The 13,071-nt window shown below is 29.1% G+C and overlaps 2 protein-coding genes across 2 annotated transcripts; both read right to left on the reverse strand.

The window, feature by feature from the left end:
* Nucleotides 1-8,258: 8,258 nt before the first annotated feature.
* Nucleotides 8,259-10,375, reverse strand: LOC110626933 (putative UPF0481 protein At3g02645). Its single transcript, XM_021773128.2, has one exon. It carries the CDS (start codon nt 10,228-10,230, stop codon nt 8,482-8,484), a length of 1,749 nt encoding a protein of 582 aa, XP_021628820.1. The 5' UTR covers nt 10,231-10,375; the 3' UTR covers nt 8,259-8,481.
* A 220-nt stretch (nt 10,376-10,595) lies between these two features.
* LOC110626935 (pentatricopeptide repeat-containing protein At1g80550, mitochondrial) lies at nt 10,596-12,737 on the reverse strand. Its single transcript, XM_021773129.2, has one exon. The coding sequence runs from the start codon at nt 12,608-12,610 to the stop codon at nt 11,285-11,287; it is 1,326 nt and encodes a 441-aa protein (XP_021628821.1). The 5' UTR covers nt 12,611-12,737; the 3' UTR covers nt 10,596-11,284.
* Between the last annotated feature and the right edge of the window lie 334 nt (nt 12,738-13,071).

The raw sequence follows: 13,071 nt of genomic DNA on the forward strand, positions 1-13,071 counted from the left end.
TTATAAAAATTAAATTAGTTAATCCTTAAACTAATTACTCTTTCTGTCTCCTCTAATCGGTTTATATTAATTTTTCTAAATAATTATCCACAGAAATTTTACCAATATAAATTTGATAAAATAAAATAATTACAAATAAAATGCATCTATTCATATATAATTTAAAGTTATACATGGTACTTTATATCTATTGATTTTTTTAATCGATTTTAAGTTATTTTATATTTTAATATGTTAAATTAATTATTGAGTTTCTAACATACTTTATATTAAGAAGTAAAATTTATTAATTTTAAAAATAATTTAATAATAAAAAGGGAATATAAAAATAAGGCTTACCAGAACAAAAAGGTGACGGTCCAAATTAGGCAACCCATCCGGCTATGCGGACTCGTGTGGCAACGGCCTGTAATCCTTCCACTGCCAGGAGCGAGAGGTGGTCGCTGCTCTGTGAAGCCAGCCTGACGCGGTACCCTCTGCTCTAGGAATCAGGAGAGCCAAGCCTTCGCTTGATTCCCATGGTTCAACTCCAAGCTTGGAATGGGCAAGCCAGAAATTAGCCAAACCGAATCCAACCTCCTGGGCTGGAACAACGTCCCATCACCTCATAGCCCCCACTTGGGTGACAAGCCCGCGCTACTGAGCTCGGCGGTCCACTAGCGTTTGCATAGATTCTATCAATTATTGAAAAAAGTTTCTTCTACCCGATGTGGGATTGAGACTTCATGTAGGAGCAGTCGCCAGTGCCACTAAGCAGCTTGGAACATGTACCATTTCAATACCCATTTTAGAAAAAGCCATTGCGTTATAACACTGTGGGAAGCCATCGAATTAACACGTTTTCATGGTAATGAACATGCATTTATTGTAATTTTTTACAAAAAGAAAAAGAAAAATCGCATAAAATTCGTCATATCAATAAATAAATACCTGCACGGCATAGTAGTGGAACAAGGAAACACACTCAAACCCTTTTATTTTATTTTTTTCTCTAATAAGCTTAATTTTAATTTTTTTTATTAAATATATCTATAATATTGTATTATAGTCAAATAAATTTAAATATATTAAAATATTAATATTTTACTATACCACGTGGGACTTTTGTTTCTGTCTCTTACCTTTAGAAACCGAAAAGTATATTTTAGGGGCAAGATGAAAATAGATTTTCGGCAGTCTAAAGTCAATATTCGGCGGCCGAATATATGAGACTTTTGCCTCTGTCTTTCACCTTTGAAAGCCAAAGATTACACTTTAGGAGCAAGATAAAAATAGACTTTCAGCGGCTTAAAGTCAATATCCGGCGGCGGAACATATGGAACTTTTGCCTTTATCCTTTACTTTCAGAAGCCGAAGATTAGATTTTAGAAGGCATGTTGAAAACAAATGTTTGACGGCCTAAAGTCAATATTCAGCGGTCGAACATATGAGACTTTTATCTCTGTCCCTCATTTTTGGAAGCCGAAAATTGGATTTTATGAGCAAAAATTATTTCTTTAAAATCTTAAAAAATCATAATTTAGGCTATGAAACTCAATTTTTCAATCCATTTGAATTCTTGCAACCTACATTTTTAGATCTATTATTTTGATAAAAAATAATTTTGAAATCGCTCATTTTAGAAAATTTTATTTTGATCTCTCAAAATCAATTACTTAAAACTTGGCCATATTTATATTATTTTAGAATTAAAAGAAACTTGATCCATCACAATTACTTAACTGAAATTCATAATGCATAAAATTGATAAAAGAAAAAAAATTATATTCTGATCCATTTCTTATAATATACTTCCAAAATTAATACTTTTTCATTCTTGATACTGAAGCAATCTCATTTATTTTAATAAGTGACCTACAAACTCAATACAAATACTTTTGAATACAATTAGTAGCATATTAATTATTTATTAATCATCAAAACACAGATTAAAACATTTAGATCCAACAAAAGTAATATTTTAACTTTACATAATTTTTTTAATTTTAAGTAGACTAAACTCCTATCTATAATAATAGTATTAATAATTAAGTGAAATAAACAATAATAAATTAACAACATAATGAAATAAATAAAAGATATAAATTAATTCTTAACAATAAAAAATAATATAAAAAATAAAATGGAAAAATAACTCACCTTGAAAAAGAGAAAAAGATGAATAATGGACAGTGAATTTGAAAAAAGAAAATTTGCAAATTAAAATGAAATTTGGTAGATAAAAATTGAGAGATAAAAGAAAATGGGAGATTGGGGACTGCCGTGGAACTGAGAAAAAAAAAACGAAAAAATAAGGGAAGAATTTAAGTTCTTAGAGTATTATTGTGAAATTACACTAATGCCTCTAAAAAATTTAAAACATTCAGGAGGCGTATAACCCTTTTAGCCTAGGTTGGATTTATCGTTAATTTTATTCGTTATTATTTTATTAAAAAAATTTAATTGATCATATAAAAATATTAATTAATTAATATTTTTATATGAAAAATATTTTAAATTTTTCTATAGTATTTACAGTTAAAATTAATAAAAATTTTAAAACATAAAAAATATTTTACTATATTTTTAAAGTAAAATAATTAATTAATAAATTTTTTAATATTATAAAAATTAAAAAATAATTTTATTTTTTTATTTTTTATTATTATTAAAAAAAATAATTATTTAATTCCTTGAATCTAGAGAAACTCATTAGTTAGTCCATTGATATTAATGAGAAAATTTACTAATCAGTCTTTTGTTAATTTTAGATATTAAATGTTGTATTATTTAATTTCTATAATATATAAAATTTATTAGTTGATTTTTTAATTTTATAAAAATTAAATTTATTAATCCTTAAATTGATAGCATTTTATATTTTTCTCAACAAAGCCAATAATAGAAAAATTAATTAATAAAATTTATAATATTAATATATTTTTTAAAATTAAAAAATTAATTAATGAATTTTTTTTATATTATAAATTAAATAATAATTTTCTCTTATTATTATTATTATTTACTCCTTTTGTTCCACTAAAACTTTTTAGCTCATCACACAGACCAAAATAATGATTGTTTTATCTTTTTTTTATAAAAAATTATTGGTGACATTCAATATTAGTAACGGCAAAATAATAATTTAAGAAGTTTTATATTGAATGGAACAAAATTATTCTTAAAAAATTTTAGATTGAGCGAAACATAAGGAGTAATTTCTTGAGTTTGATTAGGTGATGGATACATATTTTTGGTGCTGATGTTTGAACTTAACTAAATTTGTTAGATTTTACTTGAGAATTACTTGTAAAAATGGACAGAGAATCTCATTTCTTTATTTAAATATTTAAAATTACCTACTCGAATGGCTTACCTATACTGTATTTAAAGAAAGTAAATTTGGAAAAATATAATCGGACTCTTTTTTTAATGACTTTAAATCAAATAAATTATTTTTTAGATTTAATAAAAAAAATTCAGTTTGTTTATTTTATGTATAATTTATTTTAAATTGATAAACTAATTACTCTTTTTATCTTCCAAATATAGTTTTCTTTTCATTTGAATTAAAAATAAAAAAAAGTGATGGTCCAATTAGGCAACCCATCAGGCCATGCGGACTCGTTTGACAACCGGCCTGTAATCCTTCCACTGCCAGGAGCGAGAGGTGGTCGCTGCTCTGTGAAGCCAGCCTAACGCGGTACCCTCTGCTCTAGGAACCAGGAGAGCCAAGCCTTCGCTTGAGTCCCATGGTTCAACTCCCAGCTTGGAATGGGCAAGCCAGAAATTAGCCAGACCGAATCCAACCATCTGGGCTGGGACAACGTCCCATCACCTCATAACCCCCACTTGGGTGACAAGCCCGCGCTACTGAGCTCGGCAGTCAACAAGCGTTTGCATCGATTCTATCAATTATTGAAAAAAATTTCTTCTGCCCGATGTGGGATTGAGACTTCATGTAGGAGCGGCCTCCAGTGCCACTAAGCAGCTTGGAACATGTACCATTTCAATACCCATTTTAGAAAAATCCATTGCGTCATAACACTGTGGTAAGCCATCGAATTCACACGTTTCATGCATTTATTGTAATTTCTTACAAAAATAAATAGAAAAATCGCATAAAAATTCGTCATCTCAATAAATAAATACCTGCATGGGCATGGCATAGGAGTGGAACAAGGAAATAAACCCAAACCCTTGTATTTTTTTTTCGGCTCCAATAAGCTTAATTTTAAATTTTTTAATTAAATATATCTATAATTTTGTATTATAGTCAAGTAAATTCAAACATATTAAAATATTAATATTTTACTATGTTTAAATTTATTTAGCCCTTAATTTAAAGATATGAATTTATATAATTAAAAAAATAAAATTAAACTTATATAGTCATGGGAAAAAAAAGTATATAGTCAAATTTGAACATATTCCTATTGAAAATTTACCATTCTATACATAATTTTAAATAATAAAATTAAAATTATTTTAATTTGTTATTATTATAATTAAGACACCTAAATTAAATCTCAAAAGTTAATGATAACTTACAATATAATTTTTAAAATTTTATTTGACTAATAAAATAGTTTTAAATATATATTTTTATTTTCATAATATTATTTTTTTAATTTTATTATTTACTTTTCAATCTCATTTATATACATATATTATAATTTAATAAAAGTTTAAAATATGAAAAATTTATAGACTTAAAATATGAAAAATTTATAGATTAAAATATATAATATTTCATTTCATTTGATATTATTAATATAAGGTGTTTGTTCGATACATTAATAAATTAATTTATATCACAAATTTATTTATTATATAGATGAATAAAATAAAATAATAAATATTTCAATAACTTTTGGGAAATGTGCTTAAAAGATGTAAGTTTTTAGAAAAATGATAAAAGGAAAAATTTTGCAGATTAAAACACATAATATTTTATTTTATTTAATATTATTAATATAAAATATAATTTTTTAATATATTAAAAATATGTATAAAATGGTGATTATAAATATTTTAATATATAATATTTATATGTGATATTTTATTTAATAAAAATTTATTTGTAGTAAATATTTATTTAATATTATATATTATAAATATAAAATAAAATAAAATAAAATTTAAATTAAAAGACTATATATTTTATGAATATAAAATTTTAAAAAATTATATTATAATTTGCTATAATTTTTAAATTTAATAAATTAAAAAAATTAAATTTATTATTCAAAATTTAAACTTTTAGATATAAATATAATTAACGTATATGTTTAGATTTTTTTTTATTTAATATTTTTTATGTGGTATGATATGTTGATTAAAAAATTTTTAATAAAAAAATGATTGAAATTAATAATTAAAATTGAGAAAAATATAAAAAAATTTATTTTTTTTTCTAAGATTTAAAATTTAAGATATAATTATAAAAAATTGTAAAATTTTTTTTGAGTAGGCTTTTAAGAAATTGTGAAAGGGTACAAGTATTTTGAAGATTAAGGAATATTTTTTATTATTTAAATTAGAAAGTAAATTTTATTATTAATTTGTAACGCATTCTTTATATTTTTATTTGTTTTCCATACAAAATAAAACTAAAATTTCTTAGAAAAATGGGAAATTATTTTTTATAAGCTAAATTTTTTTTACTATAAATACCTTAAAACAATATTTAAATTTAACATTATCTAATTCTCTCAAATTATCAATTCTCACAGTTCTCAAACTCTCTATTAAACAACCTTAATTTTCAAGTTTCCCGTTTTATAATATTATTTCTTACACCTCAAAATAGTATTTAATTTTTTTTTCAAAAAATTCAACATAATATAAATTATAATTAATATAAGCAGTAAGTTTTATATATCGTTTTTCTTAGTACAACTCTAAGAAATGTAAATAAATTAACATATAAAAAAACAAGAAAGTGATGTCCAATTAGGCACAGCCCATCTGCCCTAAGAACCAGGAGAGGCCCAAAAGCCTTCGCTCGGGTCTCCAGCTTGGAAAGGGGCAAGCCAGAACTTAGTAAGACGGAATCCAACCTTCTGGGCTGGACGCAACATCCCATCACTTCATGGCCCTCACTTGAGCGACAAGCCCGCGCTAGTTAGCTCGACAGTCGAAGCATGGATTGTATAAATTATTAAAAATGTTTCTTCTAACCGATGTGCGATTGACATTTGATGTCGGCGCAGTCATTAAACACTTTGGGAAGCCATCAAATTCACACGTTCCTTCCCTTCCTCCATCCCTTTCTCTCTTTCTCTTTTTTTTAATATTCAATCAACTTTTGTAATAATTATCTAGTGTATTTTTATATTTATGGAACATTAATTTTTATATTTTAAAAATTAAAATTGTTTACCATAATAATAAGAAAAATAATGAATAAAAACCACAAATTTACTAAATTTTTAAAATTAAAATCATAATCTCTCATTTTTTATAAAAAAAATTGATCACTTAAAAAAATACTTTGGCCATTAAAAAATATAAAAAAATTAAAATTATTTACTATAATAATAAATAAGAAAAATAATGAATGAAAACCACAAATTCACTAATTGTTAAAAATTAAAAATTATAATATCTCATTTTTTTATATAAAAAATTAATCACTTATCTTTTATTTATGAAAAAAATTTTTTATTTCAAAGGTATTCCTATATATTATTCTTTAAATTATTATTAGCTTTGCTCCATGTATTTACTGCTAATTAAGGATTTAGATAATCCTATCCTCGAATTAGCTTTTGCGATAAAGTTAAGTCAGATTCATTTTATCCACATAATATTGATTTTGTCTCTACCTCAATAATAACCACTCAAATATATATATATACATGCTTGCAAATTTCACAGGTTCAATTTTTAGGTGTTTAAATGAATTAAACCGTTCATGAACTATTTGAGATTCGATTCGATAAAATCTTGATCGAGTTCGACTCGATTTCTAAACGAGTCAAGCTCGAACTTAATTTTTAAACTCGTTTGGTAAACGAGCCAAACTTGAACTCCATAGTATTTAGCTCGTTAAGGCTCGTGAGATTGACTCATTTCTGAGTTCATGAGCAGACTCGCTAATAGACTTGTAAACAGTCTCGTTACGTAAACTGAAATTACTATTATAAGAGAAATAAACTCATGAGCTAAATCTGAATTTTTTAAAATTCAGCTCTATATAATTTAGTTACACTCTTAAACTTGCATATATTTAGATCATTAAAATTTAAAAACTCATCACTATAAGTTTACATGCTAATTTGTAGATATACTTATTTAACTAAAATTATTTTAGTTTTAAACTTATTAGTTTTAAACTAAAATTCATTATACATGTAAATAAATTAAATTACTCATGAACTATTTGAGACTCAACTCGATAAAAGCTCGACTCGTCTAAACTCGTTTGCTAAACAAACCAAACTTAAACTTCTTAATACTCGGCTCAAATTCGATATGAGTAAAGATCGAATTCGATTCGAACTCGAATTCGACTCGAGCTCGAATTCGATTCGAACTCGAAAAAATTTTAACGAACCAAGTTTGAACCTTTAAAACTCGGCTCGACTCGGTTCGTTTACACCCCTATCAATTATTTTATTTTATTTTATTTTATTTTATAATAAGAGAAAGACAACCTATTCTTATCAAATTTAATAAGTTATTTTATATTAAGTAATAATTTTCCGTTGCGCTGTTTCTTTTGTTGTTTTATGCAGAGGAAGTGCTGTTAGTGTCTGAATGTTCTCGAGGGTTTGTCTCTTCTATTGGACTTTTGGATGGATATCTCCCACCATACCTTTTCATTTTTTATTAAATTATACTTTTGCTTATTTAAAAACTCTCAATTTGCAAATATATTTAGACAAGTTGGATTATTAAAAAAAGCTACTTGATAAAACAAAAAAAAACTTTCACGTTTGGTTATTTTAAATTAAAAGTTATAATTTTAAATTTTGTACAAATAGCATATGTCAATGAAGATCTAAAACTAAATTTTATATGAATTAAATGTGATGTTCAAAGTTATGAGAAATTTAAGATATGATTTAAATATAAAATTTAATTTTGAAGTAGGAAAGTATATTTTAATTTTATATTTTTATTTTAAATTGAAACTATAATTATAACTAATTAAAAATATAAAATTAATACATTTAAATTAAAATATAAAAATATATACTATATTTTTTTAAGCCATTAACAAAAATAATGCGAGTGAAATAAAATAATACGAATTTTTTTTTAAAATACGAGATTAAACACTCAATTAACTTTATTAAAAAATATAATTAATACAATCTTGTCACCATTACAATCAAATACTCTCATAGATCACAAAAGAAGACAATTTTTTTTCTCTTTCCATTGAGATCAAAAGAAAATAAAAGAAAAGAAAAGAAAAGGAAAGGAAAGGAAAGGAAACAGAAGGATTACTGGAAGTAGCCATGCATGCAGCAGCTGATACAATTGTCAAACTTAAGTGGTACCACTAACATGATGAAATAAGCGACCGCAGCTATAGACTGAGCAAAAAGCTTGCAATGTCATCAACATCAAAAGAAAAATTGCAGCAAGAAATGTAAGAAACTGCCAAGAACCAAATACATAACGTTTCATAAAGTTCCCAACTTTGATCTTCCATTTCCCATTATAATACTTGTTAACATCCTCAATCACCTTGTCCAAAAATGGCACTTTAGTTAGTCTAATGGATTTGCTCATTCCATTCCACAGTTCTGCAACTTCTCCATCACTCTTTAAATGGTTCAGAATAATACCCTTTTCTCTAAGAAACTTCACATCCTCTTCTGTATCGATTATCCCATTCATTAATTCTGTATAACGTGTAAAAACCAACGGTCCTGATGCATTAGATGCCTCGTATGCTACTAAGTTTCTCAATACGACCTCTGTGTTCACGTCTAAGCTGACAATGGGAAGGTAAAATGAAACTGTCTTAGGATCAAAATTAATGCTTGAGATGTTACCAGTAGTGGGTAAGAAACGGACACCGCAGTTGGCAAGATCAGTGACACAAGGAATTGTGATCTCCTCCACCAACGGCGGCTTGTTAACTTCATTGCTGGAGCCGAGATCGTTCTCTGGTTTCAGTTCTTCTTTGTCTTGAGCGAAGAACAGGTATTGAATAGGTTGTTTCAGAACGGACATTCCAGGAAGGTTGGAGAGGATTGTCCATGGCAATTTCAGAATGAGTTTAACAGGTCTAGAAAATATTAATCTTTTCAGAAGTTGTATTGGAGCTTTGTTTAGCTTTGATATTAGCTTCCATATCTCACTGAAGAGATCTTTTACGTGACTTGAATTCCCATACGATCCTTTGCTTTGCATGGCCTCTCCTTGTTCCTCCGACTCATCTATCTCCGGCACTGCCGGGGCTTCCACCGTCGGCGCAATCATTATGTACAAGTAGTCTAGCAAGTGTGAAGATTGAGAAACTGGGAGTTTTTGCATGTCATTCATCAGCTTGAAAGGTGAAAGCTCATTGCAAAATCCCACTAGCATCGAAAGCAGCAATTCATCGGCTGTTTCTAAGGAAAAGAATTGAACTTCCAGGATCTTTCTCAATACAAAGAGCGGAATTTGATTCTCAAGCATCACCATATCTCTAAGAATAGCATTATGAGCTGATTTTGTCCCTGCATAATCAACCAAATGAGACATTCTTGAGGAAACTCCTGTATTAATAGCCATACCTTCTTTGACGGCGTAGATTTGCAGGAACTCCAGCAAGAACGATGCATCAATGGCCATCATCCAAGCCAAAGTTTCATTACTAAAATCCAAGAACTTGTGATAACAAGCTCGAACCCTCGGCTCAAGCTTCGTCAAGTGATCAACAATGTGTTGAAACTTGAGGTTCTGGAGTTGTTTCTGGGTTCTTTTCGCCGCGGCAAGCTTGTATCTCTCCATCTCGTAGAGCTCAGGACGCCAATGATGGTAAGGACCAATAGCAACCTCTTGTGGAGTATAGGAATCTGGATCAGTAGCCATCAGGATTTTGGGGACATTGAAAATGGAGACAGGAACTTCAGAATCATTTTCAAGCTCTTCTTCAAGAGATCTACGAATGTTGATTATCCATAGATGCTCATCAAAGTTTGGACTTGGATTCCAGGACATGATGGATTGGATAGAAGATCGACACGTTCTTGCTATATGGAGAACTGAATTAAAATGCAGTTTCTTCTGGGTACTTAGAGGCATATTTATTGTTTAGTGGCTTGCTATTCCATCAATTTTATATGTGCTCCAGCTATACAGCATGTAATTACATGATAAGATAAATCTATCATGAAAATTATAATTTTTGCACATGTGCTTAGGAATGATAATGGGAAAGACCTTGGGAGTATATGTTACTACCTTGATATAAAAAGACCCATTTATTTATAAAAATAAGTTAATTATATTTTCAATCTACCAAATGGTAGGTTGAGAAGGCATCTTCAAAAACTTAAAATAACTAAGAAAACCTTGCGTTTTTGACAACATATAAAAGATTCCAACCAGGGTACCAATATAACCTGAATCATACAATCCCGTTAGCGCTTTCAAAATTCAATCTCACATTTTTAAAGCTTGGGTTAAATGCTTCATAAAATTGATCAACAAGTCAAATAATTATTCAAAGACCTCCACAGGAGTATACCTTGAAATCCACCATCCCAGATTTTGCTTATTGCATACAAATTTCCAGCTTACTCCACTTCTACCATGACTATTTCCTCAGCTATAGAATTGGTGAAGAGAAAAGAGTAATATTAATCCAAGCAGGATGGATATGAACATCAGTAAAAAACACGAATTTCGCTCCTCCATATCACTGCCTCCTCTGCTGAAAGCCTGAAATCCACCACCTTGTTCTTTACCATCTAAAATGCCACAATTTATAGGATCCTGTTATAGGGAATTGGGATATAATAAGTGCAAGCCAAATGTTGTGACAATGAAGTGAAGATACTTACAGAACATGTCACAGCTCAAAACCTACAACAAAATTAGGGAGAGAACTGCACTCCAGCTGGCATACTTCCATATTCCCATGCCATCTCCACCATACTCGTCTGCAGCAAAGGTTCAAGAGCATAACACTAGATCATGCCAGCTCTTGTTTCTAACTGGAAAATGCTTTAACATTCACTTGCAAGCAGGACATTCCATTTTAAGACATCTATTGCAGCAAACTCTCTTGCCAAGGATGATTCTGAATATATGTACGAAAACTATCCTCCTTCCACAATGTTAGTCCTTAATCAATTCATTCTCCGTAAATTGTCCTCCTTGGCTTAGGAGAAAGCCCTTTCGACAGCATCTCCTCCTCATACTTCCTGGCCATCTCCAACATACCCTTTTGAGTCAAAGCATCAATCAATGCATTGTATGCAAATTCATCTGGACTACAACCGTGTTCTTCCATCTTCTTCCACAGTAGAAAAACTGGTCGAAGAAATCCCCATCTCCCAAACTTCCTCATAAGCATCACATAAGTGTCCATCCTTGGCCGAACCCCACTCTCAATCATCCTGTCAAACAGCCAGAGAATCTCCTTGGGCCTCATAAGACCACCGAAAAAACAATGATACGTTCTCACATCTGGTGCAATATCCTTCTTTCGCATTTCGTCGAGCATATAATATGCTTCCGTTGTCCTCCCATTTTGGCACAGAAGCTTTATAATAGTATTACAAGTCACAATATTAGGCATACAACCCAACTCCATCATTTCACGATACAACCTCATTGCAAAATCCACACCCTTTGATAGACCAACAGCATGAATAACCGTATTATATGCCACAACATCTAGCTTTATTCCCTTTGTCTTCATCTCCTTGTACAATTTCACAGCCTTCCATGGCTTCCCACTTTTGCACAGTATATCCATATATATTGAATAGGAATGCAAATCCTTATACACTTCCTTTCTATCCATCTGCTCCCAAAACTCCCTGCACTTACTCCACCACCCCATCTTAAACCACCCCCGTAAAATCATATTATAAATTTTTGTTTTATTCCTTGCATCTATTGCATCATTCTCTTCGAAGTTCTTTCTAAAGCATAATTCTTGTGCTTCTATAACATGTTTAAACTCACAAAGAGCATCGATAAGATTACAATACGATGTTCCATCTTTCAAATTGAATTCCTCTAATCTATCATAAGTGTCTATAGCTTCTTTAACAAGATGGGCAGATATATATCGCTTAAACAATATACGGAAAGTGAGATGATTAGGCACTGAATTAGGAACCTTTCTCATTCTCTGAATCAAGTCCCATGAGAGATCGAATTCGAAGAACTTACCCAAAATGTCAATCATGCGATTGTAAGTCTCTGTAGTGTGTTTAAATTCGCATTCGGTTTCGACCCAGTTGAAGAAATCCAAGGCGCATTTCCAGTCGTTGTTGTAGCATGAGAGGGTCTCGATAACGGTACTGGTATCGAAATTTTGTGGGTTTTGTTGGGGTTTTGGAGTTTCGGACGGGAAATGAGAAGTGGGTTTTGTTGACAGACAGTGAGCAGTGAAATTGCGGAGGATTTGAGTAGGGTTTAGGCGTCGAGCAAAGGTTGAAGAAAGCATTTGTATGATAACCTAATAGCAAAGTAGAGCGTGAGAGGTTTTGGCTTCTATGCTTCGGTCAGTAAGACGATGAACAGGGAGAGAAGGGAGGTGAACTCCATTCTTTATTCTCTCTCTCTCTTTCTCCTTTTTTTAAATATAACCTTATTTAAAAATAATTAGCTCTTTTTTATTCAATTAATATAATATATATAATTATAAAAATATTATTATACTATACATAATAACAATAATAATAATTTTAACATAGAAATTATATTATTTAATAATTTCATTTTAATTTATTTAATAAAATACTGAAAAATTCTTCTTAAATAAAAAACTTATATTAAAACTTAATAGATTTTTTTACTGTAAATAATAATTATTTTATTTTATTTAATTAATGTATTTATAATTAAAATAATAAATGCTAAAAAATAATTTATTAGCTTATTATAGGATAACAATAGAGATAGAAT

The sequence above is a fragment of the Manihot esculenta genome, chromosome 11, assembly GCF_001659605.2.
Source record: "Manihot esculenta cultivar AM560-2 chromosome 11, M.esculenta_v8, whole genome shotgun sequence".
Lineage (NCBI taxonomy): Eukaryota > Viridiplantae > Streptophyta > Magnoliopsida > Malpighiales > Euphorbiaceae > Manihot > Manihot esculenta.